Source organism: Helicoverpa armigera, chromosome 21 (assembly GCF_030705265.1).
Source record: "Helicoverpa armigera isolate CAAS_96S chromosome 21, ASM3070526v1, whole genome shotgun sequence".
NCBI lineage: Eukaryota > Metazoa > Arthropoda > Insecta > Lepidoptera > Noctuidae > Helicoverpa > Helicoverpa armigera.
The window spans coordinates 7,091,568-7,118,450 of NC_087140.1; the positions used below are offsets into that span (position 1 = coordinate 7,091,568).

Here is a 26,883-nt window from a genome sequence, read left to right on the forward strand (position 1 = left end):
ATAATAGTTATCTACTAGTATAGTTTAGACAACAAATAAACTACTAAGAGGTAATTTCAAGTTCACAGACCTACCTCAAAGCTCTTAACCAGTGTTTATAAGCTTCCTCTAAGCACATTATACAATCATCATTCACATCTCTTCACAAAAAAATAAGCCTGTCTAAGTCAGTTCTGCCATCTGTCAAGATCCAGTCTTCTTAGCCATCAATCAAGGTTTTTGCACCTTTCTGCTGAGAATAGAAACTACCCCGTCCGATGTAGGCAAGTGATTTAGCCAGGCTATGCCTGCTTTTGACAGTTCTAGATAAAGAATTGTGGATCACATTAAATGGTCCTTCGTAGATAAAGTTTATTATGCTGAGACGCCGAATTTGGCCCACATACCTACTTACTAGTTTAAGGTGTGTAGATCAGAGAGTGTAAAGCACTTTATACCCGATGGAAAAGGGAGGAGCTCTCCACCAGACAGGTGTTATATCTGGTGGGCTATTGTATATAGTTGTATAGGTACATAATGTCCCACGAGGGTGAATTCCTCGACCTTATAGAGATTTCACACCATACAAACAAAAATATTGAACCAACGCAAAAATGCCATAGCTGTCCATTTTCATTCATTCATTAAATACGTGAAAAGATTACAAAATACACCGTATCACGTACACCGACCGTCTTCCCAAATTATCTCCGTGAAAACAAACAGAAAAACAAAAGTCTACCTGTTTCATTCTCGTAATGTTTACAAACAAACCTTTGACCCCAAGGTCTTGCTTATCACAGCTTTTTGTTCCTTATTCACCCAACTTTCGGGATGAGGAAAACATCGCAAATAACTTCCAGGTAATGAATTAATTGTACCAGGTAAAAATAGATAAAGTTCAAGGGTAAGTTATATTTAATTTTCTTCAGGAATCACTTTCAAGAAATCTTTCTGCGCCAAATAGGGAAGCAAAATACAGTAGGGGTATCATTTAATAGGATCTTGACTGGTCCCATCTAAATGTCAAAATGAAATGAAATCCTGGAGAGAAATTACAAGAGGAGAGACAATATTTTCGCCATCGTCTTCATGAATAGTTTTTTCTTTTAATTACATGAATGTTGTCTCGGTTTACTGACAGAATTTTATAAATGTAAACGTAATAAATAAAAACGGTCTCAGCAATTTACAAAGTTAGTGAAGAAAATCAGACTTATTTATACAAAAACGTCGTCCTATTTCTACATGAACAACATATGCAAATAAAACAAACAAAATATCGAGACAAATAAATCCGGATAACATAATGAGACAAGGCTAGCTATCACAGACATTAAAAAAAAAATATTCTAGGGCTTACACAAATCTTACTGACGTAAAGCTGATGCTAATCTTTCTTTAAACCCTGCAAAGGGTTTCGAAAATCAAAGGATAATGTGAACAACTTTTCTATTACCTTTTCTTAGAACCTGTGACAAGACTTATTTTCTTTTTCTACACCTCTTTATTCGTAATCTAGGCGTTGTTTACTATAATGCCTCTATTTATTCTCTTTGCCGAATAAGTTATTAGGGTTCCGTACCCAAAGGGTAAAACGAAACCCTATTGTTTTCGCTACTCTGTAGGTCCGTCCGTCCGTCAGACACTAGGCTGTATCTCATGGACCGTGATAGTTAGAGTTAAACTTTTCACAGATGATGTATTTCTGTTGCCGCTTTAGCAACAAATACTGAAAACCGGAATTAAATAAATATTTTGGGGGGCTCCCATACAACAAACGTAATTTTTTTGCTCAATTTCTAAATAATACTACGGAACCCTTCGTGTGCGATTCTGACTCGCACTTGGCCGGTTTTTTTTCTTCTCATCCTTCCTAAGGTTTTTATTAAACCTTTTTATTGGTCTTAGCTGTTTGTTTATAGACCTTTTTGGTTGAAACTATAGTAAAAGTAAGTTCTTTTTATGGCCTAGACTGGTTTTTGCAAGTAAAAGTGTTCTTGTTGTTAGTATCTTTTATAGTTTGTTGGGTAAAGAATAGTAACGTTATAATAACAAGCTTATTGGATAGTTATTTTGTCTGGTCTGCTTACTTATTACGACAATAAACAGTTCTGGGACAATTTTTGGGATCTTGTACGTTTTAACTGAAAACAAATTGGGAGCGAATAGATTAAGCAATTTGCTGTAAGGATGCGTTACAAAAAAAAACAAATGAGCGTACATATTTTTCTTGAAATCAAAGTATTTTAGGCAAAACAACGCAAGTGGCTCTGTATCAAACAATACAACATTTACATTCAGAATCTACTACAAAGAACCTATGACTATTATTAGTACCTACTTCAAAAACTAATGATGATTTCTGAGTCTCAAAAACACTTAAAAATAATGAAATACTTAGCTGCGTAAAAAATAAGATACGGAAATCAACAAACCACGGATATAGCTTTTCCCTTTCCCCCCTAAGCCAATAATCAAATGTTTTGACACGAAGGTGAATCCTTGACACCGTGACACATCACCACTGGACCGATTGCCCTACTTACTGCACAAACATTGCCTTTAGATCTGATGCCAATCATCTGCCTAGCCTTTTCCCATCTATGTTGGAAAGGCTTCCAGCCTAACTGGATGCAGCTGAGTACCAGTGTTACATGGAGCCTATTTGACCCAGTTAACCGAGGAGGTCAGATATTTTATTTTAATTTTTTTTACATCTAAAAAGCCTTTGAACATTTCAACATCAGAATATTTTTTCTAACCTTTGCCAATGTGCAATATTAAGCGGCTGCCTATTTGGGAGGTCAAATCGACATTTTCAAAATTTCTTTTACGACTAAAATGCTTCTGATCACAATTAAAATATTTTTGCAAATATAAAAATAAATAAAACCCAAAATTAACGTAGATACAGCAAAGTCAAAACAAAAGGTCCCAACTGGCTTTGTTAGGCTTAACCAAATAAACGGGTGATATAACGCGATACTCCGAGGTCTCAATAGATTTCAGTTAACTGTTTGAGAAAACATTGTTAACTGTCCCAACTAATTTATATACATTATCCTATTAACAGTTAAACTTGAAAAGGGGTTTTAAAAATTATTTTGTTTTGTGTAAATACGAGTGATATACGTATTTGCTCTATATAAAATTACATATGTATTATTTTATGAATTTGTTATTCGGGGCCCAAACTAGGCCCTTGGGAAACCCTTAGCTACTCAACAATTGCCTGACCAGTCTTGTTATATTATTATCACTGGTAAAGGCACATAGAGTTTTCGCAGTTACTTCAAAACATAACTGACATTATTGTAACAAAAGTACAAAATGATTGCAGAGACAAATATCAGTAATTGAAAGTCCTTACTGATCTATCATTCTCAAAAATCTAATCATCATTCACATTCATTAAAAGGCTTCCCAAAAAAAAAACCTATTTCAAAAAATCGTCACGTGCTACCCTATTTTGGGACAATAGCGAAAGCAATGGAATAACAAATAGTTTTCCGAGGTCGAGGGTCTAAAAATACACCATGAACCAGGGTCTGCAATACCTATGATAATTTTAACCATGGTTTTTGGTTTGCCATAAAGTCTGGAACGGGCAATCAAAGGTCGAATGGCTAAACTGGGTCAGGCGATATCTTTATTTGTTTTCGTAACACTCACCTAATTATTGGCATCAATCGATGGAGACAGATTCATTATTATAGATTAAAGTGGTTCGCGGTTTTGCCAATTTTCGGAATTTGATGGTAAGGATGATTCATGGTTTCAGAATGTTTTTCAGAGTTAGTATAATAGTGAAATCACGTAAAATATTTGAGTTTAAGAAATAAATTACTCAACTTATTTGTATGCATTTTATTCAAAAATACTTGTTAGCAAATAACTAATAACAACAAAGTCTTGCACTCTTTCTGACCACTGACTTAAACCAAACCTTCAGGCTCCTGTAGGTATGTGACGTTGATGTAATTTAAGTACAGATACTAGGTCAAATCCCGTATTCTTTACATTAGTGAGATTTAATAAAGCATTAATTCATCTAGTTCAAGGGACTGAAACCAGACAATCTAATAACGATTTTCATCTTTGCTGTAGAATACCACTAAGCATTTTACACATTAGACTTTACAATCCTACCAAAGCCACAACGCTCTCAACTTATCCCGGATCAAACCCTACAAACAAAATAACACTTCAACCGCCCAAAAAGCGGACAATACAAACAATTTATTATATAATAGCCTACTGTTCATTAACACGAGGAAAAAGGACCGAATGAATTAGATATGTCGACCATATTTGTCCGCCATATTGGAACGCTACGGTTTGGCGCGCCTTTTACGAGTCCTGCTCGTTGTCGCAATGTGGTATTGTGTAGCTAATATTAGATACAGTAGCTATTGTACCTGTTCCCATAATACCTTTTTGTGTGGTTGGTAACTGTGGTCGTGGCCTTAGTCACTGTGAACGAGGCTTCAAATGGTGGTGGGTTTTTTAACCTGTAAAGCGGGCTTTAGAAAGTAGGACTTTCGCAGAACAACTTTTGTGATTACTTATATGGAAAGTAATATCATCAGTTCAGATTCAGACAATTAGGGTGGCGTTTGAAAAAGGAGTGTTCAAGACTTGACTCTCTGTTGACTGTATACTCGTCAGTTGTCGTTACAATTTTAAAGGTGTATTGCTATCAACCGACCACAAATCCTGATCGTTTGCGTTTTAGGAAGATGACTGATAAAACCGTCCCCTCTAAAGTTAAATACGAAGTCACGGCGTATCTTCATTAACTCATTTAATCTGATATAATGAATGCCACACAGCAGTACTGACTGAACTTGATTGATGACAGCTAATGGCGATTCCATATCGTTTTGATAGCCAATCAATGGTTATTCATACCCTATATAACTGACAGGAATTTACGTCAATCGTTCCAAATTAGGACTGGTACTAACGTGTTTTGTTTACATATGATCGCGTTTCGTGGGACAATTTCATTTGATGCAAATGTGATTGTAGTCTTAAGTTTTGTTTAACATCGTTAGATCGCCCATTCAATAAAAGAGCGAGAACTTAATTAGATTTAGAACCGTTTCGCAGTATTAGACGTTAGGTACTTCTGTAGTTGTATTGCAAGTGGATTTCAAGAGAAAACGGTTTGAAGGATAATTAGACTTTAAAGTTTTTCAATTTTAAAGTTGTCATATACCTACATTGATATTTCCAGTCGTGTGGCTATTTAAGAATATATAGTTTGGATGTAGGTAGGTATACCTATTACTGCTTAACTTTATAGATACATTTGCGAAAATACCTACTTACTGATATAAGACGTTTGCCATTTCGAACTGTACAAAAATCTATTTACATTATGAGCGAAATAAAACGAAATCTAGGTATATTTACATAATAAAGAAAACTGGACTGAAAAAAAAACAAAACTGGACTTATTTAAACCTACTTACTTACCTACCTTACCTATTTCTGAAACAGTTACAAAGCTGAAAATATACAGGTATAAAGCTGAATCTAATCTTATTTACCGAGCTCCTCCTAATTAGCAATAAATTTCGACGAGGACGATAATAACCTTGCGCTAATTTGCATTATTCATAATCTTTATTCATTATCAAAAGGGCCCAGACAAGTAAATATAAATCAGAAGATTCGTAGTATACTTACCTATATTGATGATGTCCTCCTAGCCGATTATCGGCTACGGCGGCTGTTCTCATTTAAGGAGATCAGCCAATTGCGCAGGACATATTATAGTGCACAAGCATTTGCGCAGACGCAGGTGCACTCCCTATTCCTTCACTCTCATAATCCGATGGGACGGCAATCCGACACGACCGGAGAGAGATCAGGCGCAGGACCGACATTTTTCTATATTACATAATATATAAAAGTATACCGCTGTTCTCCTATATTTTCTATGGTGGTACCTATATGGGGAACACTTTTTCTGGGACAAATATGTACCTAGTAGCAAATGTGTTAATACAGTTGACAGCTCTTCCATAACAACCCTTTTCAAAGCTGGTCAGTTTAGTTAGAAAAAAGCTTTTTTGCTAAATACACCAGTATAGACGTTCAGAATCATCATCATATCAACCAATTGCCGGGCACAGCTGAACCTATGCCTCTCTCAACGAACACCAACCATCCCAGGAAGGGCAGCCAGTATTGCTGTTAAAGCAATTTTCTTATGAGGTAGGTGTCGACAACATAAAACAAATAACATTTAATACGTTAGACGTTTCGGTTATTATATTACATTCCGCTGCATCTTACCCGTTTACGATCCCTGCTTTATGGCTTTTTGACGAAACGAAGTCGTAAACTCAACTCATTGAAGGAGGTGGGTTAGCAGTAAGATCTGTACTCCAAATATAATATTATATTATATTTCTTCTATAATACATGCATGTACATTGTTTTGTAATGCTGAAGATTTTGTTTGTTTAAGGCGAGGAAGTGGTCAACAATAATTCCATAACCGGCACGCGCATCTAAGGCGCCAAAAGGGGTCGGAGCGTCTGAGCGGGGCGAGGATAACAATACGCGCGCTAGCTTATAACTAAAAGTCGTAAGCGACAAAATGGTTTTGTAATTTTATTATTTAGAAATGATAATTTGATAAAAAATCCTACTACAATTTTAAAGAGTATGTATATACTCAACTACTAAAAAAGTTAAGAGGCTTTAATCGGTCCCGTTTGCCCATAATATGTGAATCTCTTTTTAAAAAGAGGTATGTTTGATATATTTTTCTCTGTTATAAAAGTTACCTAATCATGTTTCTACAACTAACAAAATAATGTTTATATCATGAACTTTCAGGTAACCAAGTTGTATTTTGATCCGTTTTGTATTTACTGAGAAAAATTGACATCCTTGGCGCCAAAAATTCCAATTCGTCCTCTTAAATGCGCTAATACGATTTGAAAAATTCTTCCGGTGTTACTTAGGTAGATGTAATTTATCTAGAAAGTATACGCATAGGCTATTTTATATACGGGTGCGTGAAGTACCTACACGGAGGAGAAAAGACTAGTTTCTCCTCCGTGAGTACCTACTTGTTTGGAAGCTAGTATAAAATAATATAAATTTACGAAGGCCTCAGGAAACTATCAAAACTAATTTATTCGACCTTCAAATTATACCAAAGGGGAAAAATATAGGATTTCTTTCACTTGTTCAGAAAGAAACATTTTCTCAACTATAATAAGAAAGGTCAAACAAACAAAGTGCTAACAAAAAATAAGTGACAAATAAATACATCATGTTGCTTTTTTCTTATTTTTCCCTTTAGTAGAAAGGGTAAAAAATATACGTAGTTCGAAAAATTCTCTCTCTTGATTTTTGCCTGTGAACAACCAACAAGGCCAAAACTATTCTAGCGAAAATACGACCTGCTTGGTCGAATAATAAAGAAAAATATTGTCATTTTTTCATGTATTTTTATTAGCTAGACTTATTTCTCGCCTTTTTAATACACGATTACGGGTCAATTTAACTGCTTCGTTGGTCTAGCTATCGCAAGCGCGTTTGCTGTGCACGAGGTCTCGTCGGGTCAGTCCAAAATAGCTATTTGCAGGTTATAGTAATAATTTACTTCAATCTGAGGGAAAACTATGGCGATTTATAAAAGCTGTCAAAACGTCAGATTAATATTTTCTTTAGAAATAAATTTGGCGATTGAAAATCGACCTTATAAATTACTTTTATCTTGGTCTTCACCGCAATACCTTCTAAAAAGGACCCTACAACTAAATGATAATTTATTGTAAAAGAAGCAATTTAGTCTGTCTGAAATAAATTCAATTGAACAACCCTTTCATTAGATAATTCTGTTTCTTATCTATTATACCTGTAACTGTAGCGTGCACGGTTCAGTCTGGTTATTTATTATTATTTCGCTTATTTTGAAGACGGGAGAATTTATTAATAAGATTGAAAGCTATTAGTCCCCAGGCCGGCGAACAAATTTTTTTTTGATACATATACATTTAAGACTTTGTGAGTGCCTTCCTTACGATGAGTCCGACAAACTTTTCGAATGCGCAAATTTTGGTGCCGCTGCGTTTTTTAATGCTTGACTCCTGAAATTGTCGATATGACGTCACTATGGCTCTTCGTACATACACGTTTCATCTTTTGAGATTCGTTTAATAAAGTTAACTAGAGAATGGTGGTCAACTTGTCCGATAAAGATCGTGCTGCGTTTGGAGTGTCCACCATCCTGAAAATGTCGATATGACGTCACTATGACTCTTCGTACATACCTATTTCATTTTTTGAGATTCGTTTAATAAAGTTAACTAGAGAATGGTGGTCAACTTGTCCGATAAAGATCGTGCTGCGTTTGGAGTGTCCACCATCCTGAAAATGTCGGTATGACGTCACTACGACTCTTCGTACATACCTGTTTCATTTTTTGAGATTTGTTTAATAAAGTTAACTAGAAAATTGTGGTAAGCTTGTCCGACAAAGATCATGCTGCATATGGAGTGGCCACCGTCCGGAAAATATAGATATATTTTAAGATTTGGTATAAAGTGCTGACAATTGGTGTGAAGTATGTTAATAGTAAATGTTGCATTTAAAAAGTCGTTTCGAATGATATATGTATCATTACTACAGGAGGGATTTATAAATTCGAAAACACCTATCGATAAAATAATCTTATATAAGCTCTAGCTTCTGAAATACTAACAATCCGCCGAAGTTTTTGTAATATGAAATGTTGCATTTAAAAACGTCTTTTGAATGATGTATAACTTATTACTAGAGATGGGATTTATTTAATTGAAAATATCTATCAATAATTATAATTTTAAATAAGCTCTAGCTTCTAAACTACTAAAAATTTGTCGGAAGTATGTTAACACGAAATGTTTCATTTGGAAAGGTTTTTCAAATAATATATAATTTGTTACTAAAGAAGTAATGGACTAGCTTGACAGAACCTACCGATAATATATTCTTAGAAAAGCTCTAGCTTTTAAAGTACTAACAATTTGTCGGAGTTATGCTAATACAACCTTGCGCCTAAAAAGATCTTTTGATTGAAATATGGCTCATAACTTCAAGTGTGATGTTATTCCTTAACACAATGTAAAGTATCAATAATATGCCTTAGGTCAGTTATGTCTTCCAAAATACTAAGAATCGGTAAGTGGTATGTTAAGACGGAATATAGCGCTTAAAAAGATCTTTCGATTGACATATGGTTCATACCTAGAGGTGGGACATTATTCCCTAACATAGTAAAACCTATCGATAATACGCCTTATTTGGGCTATATCTTCTAAAATACTAAGAATTGATAAGTGGTATGTTGAGACAAAATGTTGCACTTAAAAAGACCTTTGATTGATATATAGTCCATTAATAGATGTGGGATATTATTCCTTAACATAATATAAACTATCAACAATACGTCTTAGTCAGGCTACTTTTTCTAAAATAGTAATTAAAATTGGTAAGTAGTATGCCAATTTAATATGCTTAAATAATGCACGTGAATATTTAAGTCAGAAATTGACAAAAAGGTAAACTTCTTCCAATTGTAATATTTTTTTCTCATTTTCTTGTCGAACTGACTATTTGACTCACTACATTTGTCGGACAAGTCGATATTTGCAATAAGAATAGTATTATCTATCATTGTTGTATTTGTCCGACATGTATGTATGGGGAGACACAGTGACGTCATATCGACATGTTTCGGATGGTGGACACTCCAAACGCAGCATGATCTTTATCGGACAAGTTGACCACAATTTTCTAGTTAACTTTATTAAACAAACCTCAAAAAATGAAACGTGTATGTACGAAGAGTCGTAGTGACGTCATATCGACAATTTCAGGAGTCAAGCATTAAAAAACGCAGCGGCACCAAAATTTGCGAATTCGAAAAGTTTGTCGGACTCATCGTAAGGAAGGCACTCACAAAGTCTTAAATGTATATGTATCAAAAAAAACTTTGTTCGCCGGCCTGGGGACTATATTTTAAAGGGCTATATTAAATTGGAAAGGGGTTTCAATGTGGAATTTTTGTGCTGCCATCCATAGATTAACTTCATGGAACTCAAAATAAGTTAGTTAAACGCTGCCTTTTTTGTTGAATTCATTAGATTTTCCTATCAGATCCACTCTCTTTCTTAGGGATCCAGTTCCCGCAGCCTAATATGTAATTTTTCAGGCTACAAACATTTGAATCTTTTCAGTAGCTTTGGAGTGAAAGGGCGACAGACAGATAGACATACTTAGTTACTTACGCAGTTTTAATATTAGTATGGGTCAGTGAAACCATAAAAAAATATTTCTTATTTAATATAGATTGTATATACTGACCCAGACCTCAGTAAATAACAAAATAATCAAATCTAACACAGCATTCAATTAATTTTCATATCGAGTTCTCCAAATATCATGTCCCACGTTTCGTTAAACCTACAGCAAATAAAAGCTCGGTGCTAATAAAACGCAATCCCTACGATGTACTTACTACAGAGTAATAAGGTGTATATGGCGTTAGATTGTATAAAAGAGTTTAGACTCGCTCCGACCTCGTTCACGCGGTGGAATTGCATATAGATGATCTCAAAGTGATAGGAACAACCTTTACAATATAGGGTAGATTCTAGACTTGTATGTAGATATATAAAATGTAGGATAAATAAATGCGCCTACATCTAAATAATCGACCGTAATATAAAAAACAAGTAACATTTTTTTGTTCCTTTCTTACCCTAACGGCTTCGAAACTACTGAACTGATTGAAATATTCTTTCATTGTGGGAAACCTACACCCTTCCCGATATAGGCTAGGTATATTTAATCCCAGTAGTTCCCACGGGATGCGGGTAAGCCCGCGGGGTAATGGCTAGTTGCGTATACAATCATTTTTGGTGTATTTTAGTGTTTTACCCACAAATTCTACCAATAAAGGCAAATCTATGTGATAATTTGATTGCTCAACAAAAAATATAGGCTCATTCGGATTTCATCTTACATATTATTAAGTTCAGTTCGTCATCCGCCTAGCCTGTTCCATGGAAGGATAGAGGCAATATATCCGTCTGTGCGGAGAAGTGTCCTCGTGTGTTACAAGACTGCTGATGGAAGCTAGTAATTCATAATACTTATAAATTGAAAACTATGTCTTTGTAAATCTATCGAGGTCAACACTGAAATGACCTTTGTACGGAAATCGGAGAAACATTTACTGTAGTCGAGATAACGATAATGGCTATTGGCTATTGGTGCTATTTAGGGTTACGATATATTGCCAATCTTGACTCGACAATCTTGAATTCCTGAAATAGGCCTCGGAGTTTTATTTAGATGGATCTCAGCTGAATTCAATCTGTCCTGTAAATACCGTAATGTTTTAAGATTGTCTGTGTGTCCTGCTTTTTTTTTTTCTACGTTTCATTTTTAAGTTCCTAGAAAACCTTATCTTATTTCTTTAGATTTTACGCGGAATATTTACGCGATTTTTGGACACTAATGAATTTTACCATGTGTTGCCCGGGTAACTGAGTTGAGGGGGTCAGGCAGGACAGTCGCTATTTGTAAAGCACTGGTACTCTGCTACATCTGGTTAGACTGGAAGCCGACCCCAACATACTTGGAAAAAAAGCTCGGAGGATGAATGAATTTTACCATTTAATTATGATTCAGAGTAATTAATAATTTTCATGAGGCTGGAAGCATTGCTCATATAACTTTGCCCCTCTGAAGTCAGCCTTCAGCGTCTCGCGGCTGCACACTAGTGGTTTGACCATAGTGAAGTCACTGAAGCGAATTTTGGTGTCGCAATGGATGTAAAGTGGGTAATGGTCTAGCTGGGATAATTAGGGGGGAATTAGGATAATTAGCTGGGAAATTACGAGTTACCTAACATTACGTATAAAAGCCATTAAACTTTAATGTCCTACATAAATGTAATTTGGTTCCCTCCTGTCTAGACAGAATTGAACTTTTCTTTATCTAGAGGAGGATATCTTTAATAGGAAATGAGGCAATTTTCGGTTTGAATTACACCACGTTGGGGTCCTACATAAATTGTTATGATTTGACACCAGTTAGATATGGTTCTCAATTTACCTAGATTTCCAGCCTGGTCCGTTTTCGGGATTTTTATGAAATCAAAATGTTGAGTTTCTTCTTTATTGTACCTAGCTAGTTTACCTGTAACTGACATCATTTATCACAGTAATCCCGACTTATGTTATTTTTACTTTTTTGCCAAAACTAGGTACATACCCAATTTACTTATATGATTTTGGCACACAAAGAAACCTGAGTCTGAGATAAGACATAGGGTAGGTACTTTTTTATGCGGCTGCGGGAAAAGTCTTCTCGGGACGCTACAAGAACCATTGGTGAACTAAAACAAACAACGAGTCCAACACTTAAAAAAAATAAAACTGACTTCAGTAACATACTAAAAAACCTTCTTTAGGAGACGGTTGATTGATGATTTTGATTGTTGATTGATTGATGTTATAGGATTTTTTGGACTCGTTAATTGTTTCAGTAGCGTGACAACTACATCGAAATCGGGTCAACCAAACGTGAGACCATCGCGCACAAACATAAATACAGATCAAACTAAAAACCTCCTATTTAGAAATATCTTTCCTTTCGTTCCAGGCTCCAAGATGTACGGGCTACTCCTCGAGAACATGGCGGAGTACATCCGGCAGACCTACGGGGAGGAACGCTGGGAGGACATCCGGAGACAGGCGGGGGTGGAGCAGCCATCCTTCTCCGTCCACCAGGTCTACCCGGAGAACCTCATTACCAGGCTCGCTAAGAAGGCTCAGGAGGTAAGAACTAGTTGGTATAATGAACGTAGTTTATTTCTTTATTGGGTCACATTTAATTCCACAGAATGGTACATAAGGTAAATAATGAAAAGATACTATCTACTTTAATATAATAAAGAGGTAAGATTTTTTGTTCGTGTATTTAAAGGTTCCGAAACTACTGAAACTATTTGAGAAATTCTTTCACTACTTATTAGAAAGCTACAGTATTCTATCCGAGTACAGAAAGAAGTTTCACCCAGATCGACAGTAAATCCACAAAAAAAAAACTCTAGAAATAGATACATTTCATGATAAGATAATCGTCCAATTTTCACATTTTCTTGTAAATTAACTCTTAGTGGGTTGCCTCTCGTTGATGATTACGAACTGAAATCACGTATTAACTTCTAAATTATGTCTAATCGCAAAACAACAGATGGTTCGATTATTGAATTCCGCAGTAAATTCTTTCCCTGTAGGCGCAATACTTCACTCACACACATTATAAAGGAACGGCGTTAAGCACCGAATCCAAATTCAACAATCATTTTATTCATGTGCTCTCATAACCTGAACTCTCTGCATTATCATATCCCTCCGTCAATCTAGATTCCCGTCTCACTTGATGTGTTTGTGTGGTTGAAACCTACCGTTGAATAGTTTCCATCAATCATTCCGATAGTGCGACCCATATCACAAAGCCTTACCAATATTTCAAGTGCTAAAGTAACTTTGTCTGTCTGTCGCACCTTCACGACAAAAATAATTAACTGACTTAAATGGATTTGGGGCCCTAACATATTCTACTGCTTGAAAAGGATGATAGTTCATAGGCATCTTTTTACCAAATGACGGTAAATAGTCTTCATTGTAATAAGGGAAACCACGGGGAACAGCTAGACACTTTTATTTTTAAAATGTCTTCAAGCGTATCTGAATACTATACTCTTTGGTTTATCTTCTAACGCTCTCTATTTGTTAAAAGATCATGGCCGTTAGAAGACCTTGTACCCGTGCGGCGACACAATTCCAAAATGGCCGCCAAAAAAGTTAAATCAATCTTAAAAAATCACAGGAATCACCAAACGATTTGGAAAACTAAAAATAAAACTTCGCAGTATTCCGTATGGTGTTGACTAATTTATTATTATTTATGTATTTCGTTGCTTTATTTATAAATTATGGCTCTTTGATCTGTTTCGTCACTAGTTCGGTTGGTGGTTATAGAAGACATTTTTGTAGATATTGTGACCTCATTAAAATGGCGGTCGGTAGAAGACAATCAACAATAACTGGGGCAAAAGTAAGTCAAATGGATACGCTTGCTCATTTTGCATTCTTAGGAACTGTAATACTTATATTAGTTTAAATGGATTCCGAGTTATCAATGCAACCGAATTAAGTAGTATACATTTTAACATGATTTGGTCTTAGAAACACAATTCAAGCTAGAAATAGCTTTGGAATATCGCATATAAAATCAGACCCAACTATTTCTAGAAAAGTTTTATGTCCAAGATTTTTCTCCGCCATTCCCTAAGTGTAACAAACATGTATTTTCAATTAAACGTCAGTCTCGGACGCTGGGCGCAGTATTTATTGCTGGCAACACATTCCGGCCGTGACCGCGAACGTTCAACACTGCTTTAATGGCGACCAAATTGTAAATGGAGACGTTATAAATACTAATAGTGGAAATAGTTTTTTGGTCGTATATTTTTTTATTTTGTAAATAGTACCTACCTGGTAGGTAGGTAGAGGAAAACTTAAGTTACATACTAGATTTTTAAATAATATGTGTCTTAAAAAATAAGGCCGATGCGCCAAGTTAAAGTAGGTACCTAGTTCTTTTCTTTTAGGTTTTGTACGTACTAATAAGTTATTCTTACATGCGGTACTAACAACATAATAATATATGTTTAGTATGTGTTAATAATATTGAGTTTAACACAACTGTCAATTTTTGCACCTAAGAAACCGGAACCGATAATTCGGACCCCTTTTATTTACGACTCCACATACATAGCTTACAAATACTTATTCAACAAATAAATAAATTCCATTGAATGAAGGCAGATGAAAGCGCGGGAAGATGGATGATGTATCGTCGGTGAATTTTAACAGCCACAGCTCGTCTGGGAATCTCGCTCCGACACTTTCATTGAATTACATACATAGCTATTTAGACTAAAATATTAGGTTTTGCCCAGATATATTGTTTCCTTCGTTAGAAGCTGGCAAGTCAGACAAAAAAAAAATATAATGAGCTTCTTCAAAAGATTGCATGTAACTAGCCTCCTTCTATAAATGCGGTATTTTACACAATAATATTAAGGATTTGAAAGCCTACAAACAAATAACTTCAGCTTTATAAAAAAAATGTATGAGTCCATTATTCGTATCGTAGATTAAACTCAATTTATTAAAATGCCTAGACAATAGTGTCCAACTAACCCTTTAAATGATACTGCCTTTCATTATTCTTAACTACAATACTATCTGTTTTAGAATATATTCTAGATTTCCCCAGACGATTGATACAAAAGGGCACGCGTTGCTTATCAAGTTGTCACATGTCCATTGTTCCTACATTATTTTATTTATCTGATAATGAATTTGTAGTGGATAAACATATACAATATTGACCACTGTGTTGATGAGAACTAGAGAAAACGTCAACAGATATTACTCCTCTATTTCGCTAATGCGTACAACTGGCCCATTAGCTCAGTTGGTTAGAGCGTCGTGCTAATAACGCGAAGGTCGCGGGTTCGATCCCCTCATGGGCCACACTATCTTTTTGGATTTGATTTCAATTTCTAAAATTTGTTCTGAAAATGGGTGAAATATAAACATTATATCTTATCTTTATTTATGAACTAGCGAAATAGTACTCGCAAATAGATAAAGTATTATGTTCTTTGATAAACTTTGACTAAATTATTATTTGCACTAAAAGGGAGAAGTTATTGTTTTGATAAGAAAATCAAAAGAATTCGTAATTATATGTGACAAAAGGCGTTAGTGATTCGACCAAAAAAAGGGCAAAAGATTGATTTGGAGATGCTGGGATTTGAACCCAGGACTTTCAGCATGCGAAGCAGACACTCTACCACTGAGTTACATCCCCGATGTCCAAGTGATTGAAATTACGAAACATATTCCAAGTACAACTTTTATTCACATTTTATGACGTCAGATTAAATTAAAACTATCGATCGCCACTGATAGAACGCATTTTTGGTTGTTTCAGGCCGAATGTACCTACCCCTACATTCAACTATGTATGACTCAAAAGTTTAATTTCAAGTTTACCACTTTTTTTTTTTTTGCCCACAGTTTATAATGACAAAGTTATCTCACTGAACTAAAAACATTTGCTATTATTTTTTTTCTTAACAGACGCTTTCTTCCTTGTTCACAGGTACTGGGTATGACAGAACGTGAATTCATGGACCAAATGGGAGTATATTTCGTCGGATTTGTCTCACAATATGGATACGACAGAGTTTTATCAGTCCTCGGAAGACATATGAGAGATTTCCTCAACGGCCTAGACAATCTTCATGAGTATTTAAAATTCAGTTATCCGAGAATGAGAGCACCCAGCTTTATATGCGAAAATGAGACCAGACAAGGATTGACGTTGCATTATAGGTCAAAACGAAGAGGTTTTGTTTATTACGCTATGGGACAAATTAGAGAGGTGAGTAAAATTAATATAAAATCTAATTAAAAATATCACAAGATGTTTTTCATCCTGAAGAAAAGAAATAAAACCGGCAAAAAGAGATTTGGAGGCGCCGGGTATCGATCCCGGTACCTCTCGCATGCTAAGCGAGCGCTCTACCATCTGAGCTACGCCCCCTGACGACTGTGGTGCCGAAATTGTACACTACTATCTCCTACAGCGTCTATCCTCATAATATATTTATTTGATCAATAATTTATTATAACATAAATACAACTAAACAACTCATTTAATTTCAAATTTCTCTACAAATTCTTTCTACACAATAATGTTCCAACACAGCGCCATCTGTTGCGCTAAAAAGTCATCCTTCACCTTGTTCTTAAATGTATTACTAGATGGCGCTGTAATCAAATACGTTAATTTGAAGGTGAACGCTAAACATTTTGTGAATTTGATCAGAAAATCATATAAAATGTTCTTTTTCCAGGTAGCCCGCCATTTTTATCACAAGGAAATGCGAATAGAGTTATTACGGGAAGAGTTACTATTCGACACGGTTCATGTAACTTTTCAACTGACTTTTGACAATCGGGCGTTCACACTCGCTTCTTTGGCTATGACCAGAGAAGAAAAACATTTGCCTATCAGTGCTTCGGTGTTATTTGAAATATTCCCTTTTTGCATCGTATTCGGGTATGTCTTATTTTTAACTTACTTAAATACAAATATGACAGGAATGGTTCTACTTTCACAAGCATGCGAATTAAAACTTTTTTTTTAAGTTTTGATTTATTTCAAAGTGCACAAAAAAAACAATAAACAGTTCTTAATTTCAGATCGGACATGGTAGTGAGAAGTATCGGGAACTCCTTGATGGTAATATTGCCGGATTTAGTAGGAAAGAAAATAACCAACTGGTTTGATCTGGTGCGGCCGCTTATAGCTTTCAAATTCCAAACTGTGAGTTTACACTTCAACTTTATACTTACACTTTATAACTACCTTCATCTATTTAACACCTACGAGGACATATATTGATATTAGCATCGATATATATGTACTACGTACTAGATAGAACGTTCCGAACAAAAAGCTTACCACACTGAACTGCACTGCAGACTATGCAGTGCCCAAAATGGCAAATCAGAGCGATTTTGACACCTGCGTCAGATGGATGTCTATGAAACGACAATTATAAAATAGAAAATACATATCAAGGTATAAACTTACACATATAAACTATTCGAGAGTCAAGTTAGTAAAATTACAACGCTTGTATATCATAATTTTCATTTATAATTCAATTTTACAAATATGCATTAATTTGTTCCCGCCCGCCATCTTAAATTACGGATTAAGAAAATCGTGCAGAAACAGATGTGCCATAAAACTGGCAGTAGGTAAAATATCAATGAAAACAGACTTCACTTTGTCATGGTATGTTCTTACTTTCAAGAAAAAATAATTAAATTCGCGAAAATTTGTGATAGCCCTCTTAAGAAAAAAAACATCGTAATTAATATTAAAAACTCTAAAAATAAGTTCCTGGTTTTAATATATTACATGATTTTGCATTCAATTAGATATAAATAAACTTTTTGATATATTACATGATTTTGAATTCACTTAGATATAAACTTTTTGAGTAATGAAAAATGTAGGCAAAATACGAGCGACACTTCAGCAACTATCATCAATGAGGATGACTACATGTCACAATACGTCAACGAGATGTCAACAGACGACATAAGCGGGTAAATTATTTGTATGGATGTTCTTGTCTATCGCTAGAATATATGTCAATGGATATTAGGTACTTAAAGATTACCTCCATGAATGCCTAAAAAGTTCTTGACATTATTCGAATATTGATTAAAAAAGAAAAACATATTCATCAGATTAGTGCATCGCAAGCTTAAAAAACAATAGCTACGTAGATAATTATGTAGGTAGATATGTCTATCTCAATACTTTTGTTAGATAAGTAACAAAAATGACTAGCAGCTATCGGACTATATTTAGTTACCTACTTAGCGCCATTGAAGCTTGATTATCTTACCGATTGTTTTCAAGTGCAACCTAGTAACCGAGTCCAATCCAAACCAATAAGAACTGATTTTTACTAAAAACATTTCCCACAGATCCTGAACCGCACCAACAATATCTTCGAGCTGGTGACTGTGGAGGCCGTTATGCATGAGAAGGCTCCTGACAAACGTAACGAACTGTTAAGACTATCTGATGAAACTGAGGCAGCTACTGATAAGAACCTTAGGCTTAAAGGTAAGTTTTGGACTGTAGACCAAATGTTAGTTACCAGGATTTGAAAGTCAATAGAAACTACGATTGAGAAAAGTATTCACCACATTTTTTTTCTAAATTCATACTCACCTCATTATCGACCTAGTCTTTTTCCAACAATATTTTGGAGATGGCTTCCAGTCTAAATAGAGACAGCAGAAGATCAACATTTTATGTGGAGCGACTGCCTATCTGACCTCCTCAACCCAGTTACCCGCGCAACTCGATACACCTTTTCACATTTAGTCAAAAAGGATCTACTTACATAACAGATCATTGCTCATTACATATTCGAATAATACCTAAGTACGAAAATAACTCATTCTACGACCAATAAAATACAAATAATTCTATACTCGTGTCTACACCACAATAATCAGTTCCAAAAATATACTCCACGTTTTAGACATGACCTACATAACCATTCATGGGGTAAAAACCATTGATTTTTCCCCACTCATCAAATTACGGGTAAGATTCCGATCTGACAGTTGAACAAACCGGATTCGAACCCACGTCAATGTCATTGAGTCACAGCTTCTTCATTGAATTAAGGCGAGGAATTGGTCAACAATAATTCCATAACTGGCACGCGCATCTAAGGCGCCAAAAGGGGTCGGAGCGTCTGAGCGGGGCGAGGATAACAATACGCGCGCTAGCTTATAACTAAAAGTCGTAAGCGACAAAATGGTTTTGTAATTTTATTATTTAGAAATGATAATTTGATAAAAAATCCTTCTACAATTTTAAAGAGTATGTATATACTCAACTACTAAAAAAGTTAAGAGGCTTTAATCGGTCCCGTTTGCCCATAATATGTGAATCTCTTTTTAAAAAGAGGAATGTTTGATATATTTTTCTCTGTTATAAAAGTTACCTAATCATGTTTCTACAACTAACAAAATAAGGTTTATATCATGAACTTTCAGGTAACCAAGTTGTATTTTGATCCGTTTTGTATTTACTGAGAAAAATTGACATCCTTGGCGCCAAAAATTCCAATTCGTCCTCTTAACTTTGATCTGGCGAAATTGTGATCGGAATTTTCCGATAGGTTCATGACCAATTTCATTTTGGTAGCTCTCTAACTTCAGAGACGCAAAGATATTTGGTATTAACTGTACTTGCCAACGTCATATAGTACAACTACCTTTTGGACCGATTTGTAAAAATCTTTCAGTGTTAGATAGCCCATTTAAGTAGGTATCTACTTATCAAGAAACCTTTAGACAAACTATTTATCCGGGTGCCGAAAGTAGTGCTAAGCAAAAGTAAGTGTTATTATACCTAATTTATTCATAGCAACTACCTAAATTATTTATTCTGTTGTAAGTATATTATTAAAACTATATCTCTAGTGACAAACTAACCTGATCTCAACTAACCTGATAGAATCAAACTTCAACAAACGAATTTAGACTTTGTAAGCTTTGTAAAGTTTGAACTCGTTTAACAGTGACTTCGTTCAGCGAGCTAGGAGTCATCATTATTTATGAGGTCTCAGTTTTAGTTTCGCTGTAATCTGGCTCCAAGTACTTTAAGGCTAGGACACCACTACACACAGGCACCTAGGTTCCCTACATAATATAATGTAATCGAGGGTTTAACAAATGATTGTCTGTAACTATAAGATTGAGTGCCAGTGACGAGGGACACTAACAAAACTGGATTGTAATTACCTATTTAAATGTAATCTTTTTTTATGTCTTGATATTTTGGAAAACCTAGGATTATACCTAGGTTTTTGGAAAACTGTTGATCAACTTAATTCAAAATTATGTTGTGTTAATACTTTTACAATTTCAAAAAGCATAGACAGCGTATTTTCCCATAATACTCATTACAGTCAGCAAGGAACTAAAAGGGAAAGACCAAGATTTCCATGAAAACCGCAATAACTCGTTTCACGGGGACACCGCAAATAAGTCATACAACTCGATGAGATTAGCAATTAGCGCCTAGATTTAAGATGTATATACATTAAAAGCATATGATATAGAAATAAAATTAAGAGAAGGATTCAGGAAAAATCATACAAGATTAGATAAGAAATATTTAGTACTTATAATTGTGATTTTAACAAACATAAAACCTGTTTGACGATCTTTGTCTCAGTCAAAACAGTAAGACACTGTTTTCAAGAAATCGGCAACACATTTGCAACTCGATGGCGATAATCGCTTACCATCAGGAGATCAGCTTAAAAACGTAAAAAAGACGTTATTTGTAACTAAACATTACAAGCAGTGACGTTCTTGCAACGAACCAAAAACATACGCCTGCTCCTTATCCCGATTTATTCTTTGGGGTAGTCGCAGCATGTCTTCTTCTTCAAATAATTTGTATTCAAAAATTAAGTAACTTGATGCAATGTTGCAGGCATGCAGCCTAAGAAGCGCTTTGCGTATGACGGAAGACCTCTACCTGACGTTATTAATTTACATCTCAAAGGTAGAGGAGAATTAGCACAAAATCTGTCTGTAGACTCTTGGGCACCTGACAGTCTATGAAATATCGCACGACTAGTTGTTCATGCAATCAATTATGTAAATACAATAACTATCTTTAGAGAAAAGGCGGTATTGTGATATGGTTTAACGGCTGCTCCCAATACTCTGTCAATCTTTTGATTTACTTGCTAGAGTCCAAATTCTATCGCTAGTAGGCAAATTAATGGATTGATAGATAATTGAAATATGCAGCAAGTCAGCAAGATTACAGTGCAAGGAAAGGAACAACCTACATACAATGTTTTAATGCGTCTTCCTTCTCTCGTACTGAAATCTGAATAGCTATGACATTTCATAATACTGCCAGCACGAAATTCTTTGGTGTCATCACCAGATACACTTTTTAATTCTCTATATTATTTTGTTGTTTAGAAAGCACAACTTTTTCACCTTATACGTTTGATATTTTTGAATTTCCTTCAGGGTAGGTAATATTTTGGTACCCAATCTATTCCATCAAATATTTGGGCACTTCTAAGGGGTACTCTTGACCTACATTTTTCAATTTCTCACATACATTAGATATGTATGCTTCGTAAACTCGACATATTTACTTAACTGAGATATTTGTTTTGTAAATAGAATGATATCGATATTTACGTTTCTGTAAATACTTTTATTCCTTATTTCTTCTTTGACAACATATTGCTACCTCTCATATTCCTTTCAGTATTTAGATACCTCAGCATTTTAATCTTCACCGATCTTCTCGAATGTTCTAATATCTTCGAATTGATTCAGGTCAAATGATCTATATGGATAACTGGCGAATGATGATGTACCTGGGAACTCCTGTGATGCCTGACCTCGCTGCTCTAGTGTCTACCGGGCTTTATATCAACGATCTGTCTATGCATGACTTTAGCAGGTAAGTTTTGGAATTTAAAACTATTCGGAAATTACACCCTGCTCTCCAAAAATGACCTACCTAGCCAATAAAAGCTTTTCTATCGTTACCTTTGACACCATTGACTCTCACCTCTGTCTTTGTATATCTTCATGTATTATGTGTGCATAGTACATACGTTTAGTATAAATGCACTATGTTGCTTCTGAGTGTATGGATGTGTATGTTTAAACTTCACTTGTTTTTGCGTTTTTTGTATGCGTTTACAATGTATTTGTGTAGACTTCATTTGCTCTTGGTTCTAACTTTAAAATTGCCTTCCAAAATTTCAGAGACTTGATGCTCGCCGGAACACAGCAGTCAGTGGAGCTAAAACTAGCGTTAGACCAAGAACAGCAGAAGAGTAAGAAGTTAGAAGAGTCCATGAGGAAACTGGACGAAGAAATGAAGAGGACTGACGAGCTGTTGTACCAGATGATACCGAAGCAGGTGGCTGACAGGCTGAGGAATGGAGAGAACCCTATAGACACTTGTGAGGTAAGTCACAAAGTTTTCAATTTGAGAAATCTCTTCCACGTTGAGTTATGTATTGAATTGCGGAAACAGAAATGAAAAGAATAAGGAAAATGGGAGCAATTAAGTTAAATATCATAAGCGCTCGATCTTTCCTGCGGAGGAGGGAAAAAAGGCTAATGTTGATAAAGTTAACAATATAGTAGGGGCTTGTTCATTTTTTCATACATGTATTGCTGAGGGAGTGTCCGTCGTAGGCCTTTTATGTACCAGGGCCGCGGTAACTCTTTCGAACAATCCCGCAGCCCATAAGTCATAATTCTCACATTCGGTTTGTGGGTCAGATTCTACATGGCCAGGGTAGATAAGTATACACACTAGGATGTTCACTGGGGTCGTTCGATTCATCATCTCTGATCGCCAAACATACGTTCAGAGACTCGTGCAAACACTCTGCCAATATAGGAAAGATCGATCACTAATCCGGGACTGGCATTTTCAGCAAAAATCTGTGGCTTTAGGAATTTTTATCTCCTGTTAGGAATTTTTCATTACTGAACTAATTGAGTGAAGGGTAAAGTACTAAATTATTTTTTCCTTATGTACACTCTTCTTACTCCTCTATGTATTTCCGTATGTACACTCTATGTACTCCCCTATCCTATTTTGTATCTTGCGCTTACCCAAGCTAAAAATAACGGCTGTGCAGATTGCTTACCAAAAATTATGTTTAAAATATCACGTTACTTACCCAAAACATTAAGTTTTGCTAAAAACCAGGCAACTGCTTTCAATTGTTTTCCCAACTTGTTACCCATTGTTTCCCAAAACATTTCTATTCTGCCGGAAAACATATTTTTATAAATCTTGTTACGATAACTCAATGGCTGTCGATCATATTGATAAAACGCGCGTTCACAATTTTCCTTGTACACTGCTCGAATACTAAACGTTTATCTACTTCGGAAGAATATGAATTTATGGACTTGGCACGTATTTTATTATTTTTTGTGAATTATTTGGTCATTACGTACTACCTTATGTACATGAACTACCTTTATGGACACCGGGAGTTATGTACTTCTCCTTTGCACTCCCATATGTAATATCTTTTATACCCACTTCAAACATACTTAAATTAGTTAATTTTTTTATCATAATGTAATTTAATGTGTGTTACCTGAAATGAGATAACCTTTTAGTATTATAAACATGAATTAAATAGTGGTTGCTTGAGATTAGGTGTCTGGGTTGAGCCATAGCGTTAGCGTTTGGCTCTTAAATTAGCTTTTGATAATATAAACCTTGAAACGTTTACCTTAATTAATTTATCTATTAGGAATTAAAGGTAAAGCCAAAATCGCTTACCAAAACTGCTAACCGACCCTGAATCAAAATAACCTGCAAGGGTTTGGCTACTACCTATCTCGTTACCAAATATCGTAATCGTCTATTTTAATCACTTCTCATATTATGGTACATTTTCACCGTTGGAAACTACAACCTAAACAGTAGTTCCCATCCTCGCATGCTGGTTTACTAGCCCTACAGCGTACAAACATTGGTGCGTGTCGACTGCCTCTGAACTCAGATAAAACGATCAGTTTATTAGTCGAGCGATTATGTAGTTCGCTCATTTTGTGCGATAGAAATAAGGCTTTCAAGTTTAAAGCTGGTTTAAGTAAGGCGCTACCGAGACGTTCAATTAAATTGCGCAATTTTATGAATGCTGAAAACTTAAGGAAACTAAATTTTTGAGCTTTTTTTTCAATATTGAAGATGATCAGTTATTATCAGATGATGACATTCGAGATGATCAGATCAAATTATGAAAATCAGCTATTTTTAATCAATAAAAAATATAGCTATTTGAAAATTGGGCAATGAGTTTTTAGTGACTACTATTGTATGTACCTCTATATGGCATAAATTAATAACTAGATGCCAGATAATGGCGAGATGCCATCAATTTGCTGCACTGTGACACACAATATTTCTTCTTGTCTACTCGTACATTTCTAAAACGTCCTCAAAACTGCAAACATTATGTATAAAAATCATATTAATTATTATTCCTCCAGATGTTCGACAGCGTCTCGATCCTGTTCTCGGACGTGGTGACCTTCACGGAGATCTGTTCCCGCATCACGCCCATGGAGGTGGTCTCCATGCTCAACGCCATGTACTCCATATTCGACACCCTGACTGAGAGGAACAGGGTTTATAAAGTAAGTTGATTTGCTGAGGCTTATGTTAAAGAGCAATTGTCGGCCAAAGAATAGATTAGAGTAAATTAAAAGAAAATTTCCATAGTCCGGGAGGCACGTTAAAGTGGTTTTGAGGTACAGTAGAAAGACTGAAACTCGAAGAACCAGTGTTACCGAGGGATGTCGGGTTTCCCAGGTAAAAGAGATGAGTAGGCGGCAGTCGATCCTTGTAAAACATTGGTGTTAAGCTGCATCCAGTTAGACTGGAAGCAAACACCAACATAGCTTGAAAAAGCAAACGCAGAAAATAAAGACAATTTTTATCTATCTATAACGTGATAAAGAAAGATTATTGTCCTTAATTTTCATCTGACAGTTGTACCATAATTTTCAGGTAGAAACAATAGGTGACGCCTACATGGTGGTGTCAGGGGCTCCGGAGAAAGAGGACAATCATGCTGAGAAGGTGTGTGACATGGCGTTGGATATGGTGGATGCTATCACTGATTTGAAAGATCCTAGCACCGGTGAGTAAAACTGATAACCTTGAAGCACAGTTCTTATGAGACAAGAAAGCTATAAGTTCAAAAAAAAAATCTTCCCTCCTTATCATAATATCACTACTAGTAATCGTCAGCGATTTTACTCGCATCTTATGGGAACTGAGAGCAACGACAATTAGGCTATCTAAAGACTGAAATATTTCTGCTGTTCCTGGATAAGCACGATCGAATAAAGAAATAAATAAACTGTTCAGCTCTATGATATAATATAAATGACGATATCGATAAATATATATAAGATTAGTATATATATGAAGATAAGTATACATAGGTAGATTAAATATTATCATTGTCACTCCAGAAAGTTTGAATCTTCTTAAAAAAAACTAACAAAGAATCTATCCAACTTTTCCAGGATCTCATCTATCAATCAGAGTAGGAGTACATTCAGGGGCAGTGGTAGCTGGTATAGTAGGCCTGAAGATGCCTCGATACTGTCTGTTCGGAGACTCGGTGAACACTGCCTCAAGAATGGAGTCCACATCAGAAGCCATGAGGATACACATCTCGCAGACCACGCAGGAACTGCTCTCTCCTTCCTACATGGTGACGGAGAGGGGAGAGATACAGGTCAAAGGAAAAGGTAAGGATATTATGAGTGTTTTTATCTGAATTAAGATATTTATCAGTCGGGCTTGATTTGTTAATTGATACAAATCATTAAAATCATGTATCCAGGCTCTGATCTTAAAGTTCTAGTAAACTCAATGTTTCTCATAAGACAAAACAAACTGTTGCAGGTGCAATGAAAACATACTGGCTGGAAGGTCGCGAGTCTCGACCCTCACTCACGAAGGTCATATCACCACAACTCACCTCAGGCACCGAACTAGAATGGGAGAAAGCTGCTGACGTCAGAGACAGCATCGCAGAACATTCAGCGCAACAAATGAATAACAAAGAAGCCCAAAATAACAGTAGAATCCAAAATTCAGAAAATCACCTTCCAAACGCCGTGAATTCCGGACCTAATTCTCTAGTGAATAGTTCTGGGAACTTGATGGCAGTACAGAACACGGTTGTGAGGAACTCCCAGATCTCGAATACTCCTAAAACGACGATGACGTCACCGGTGGAAGACAGGCGGATGTATTCTCCTGTGACCTTCCAAGATGTAGCTAGGAGGAGTATAGCTAACTCGCCTAATAGGACTGAGAGAGAAAGAGGTGATTAATCACTTAAATTCAGCCAGTCTTGAGAAAATATATTTGTAGACTTTTTTTAATGAGTGATAATTACTTTGTAGAATCCAGATCAAACTCAACAAGTGTAGCTGGAATGTGGACGGACGCTGAATCTGTGGACCCACAAAGAACTATTGACAGTCTCAATTCATCAATATGGTAATTATTTATCATTGAGATCCCATTTAGTTTTCCTATTACTTATAGCCTTCTTTACTGGCATTGTTTCTTTGGTTCTTCATT

At 35.6% G+C, this 26,883-nt stretch overlaps 1 protein-coding gene and 3 non-coding genes across 5 annotated transcripts in view; 2 read left to right on the forward strand and 2 right to left on the reverse strand.

The window, feature by feature from the left end:
* Positions 1–26,883, forward strand: part of LOC110373600 (soluble guanylate cyclase 88E) — a 75,058-nt gene that overhangs the window by 44,788 nt on the left and 3,387 nt on the right. For both annotated transcript variants that reach the window (XM_021330914.3, XM_049849257.2), the window contains exons 2-13: positions 12,664–12,839; positions 16,246–16,527; positions 17,003–17,208; positions 17,352–17,475; positions 18,657–18,798; positions 22,068–22,194; positions 22,506–22,710; positions 24,768–24,914; positions 25,288–25,420; positions 25,812–26,039; positions 26,197–26,622; positions 26,703–26,799. In XM_021330914.3, coding sequence (XP_021186589.3) covers positions 12,672–12,839; positions 16,246–16,527; positions 17,003–17,208; positions 17,352–17,475; positions 18,657–18,798; positions 22,068–22,194; positions 22,506–22,710; positions 24,768–24,914; positions 25,288–25,420; positions 25,812–26,039; positions 26,197–26,622; positions 26,703–26,799 — 2,285 coding nt within the window. In that variant the 5' untranslated portion in view covers positions 12,664–12,671. The remainder of the gene's footprint in view (positions 1–12,663; positions 12,840–16,245; positions 16,528–17,002; positions 17,209–17,351; positions 17,476–18,656; positions 18,799–22,067; positions 22,195–22,505; positions 22,711–24,767; positions 24,915–25,287; positions 25,421–25,811; positions 26,040–26,196; positions 26,623–26,702; positions 26,800–26,883) is intronic.
* Positions 15,538–15,611, forward strand: Trnai-aau (transfer RNA isoleucine (anticodon AAU)). Its single transcript has one exon. It is a non-coding gene; the product is annotated as a tRNA-Ile (tRNA).
* Trnaa-cgc (transfer RNA alanine (anticodon CGC)) lies at positions 15,880–15,951 on the reverse strand. The gene has a single exon. It is a non-coding gene; the product is annotated as a tRNA-Ala (tRNA).
* Positions 16,617–16,689, reverse strand: Trnaa-agc (transfer RNA alanine (anticodon AGC)). The gene has a single exon. It is a non-coding gene; the product is annotated as a tRNA-Ala (tRNA).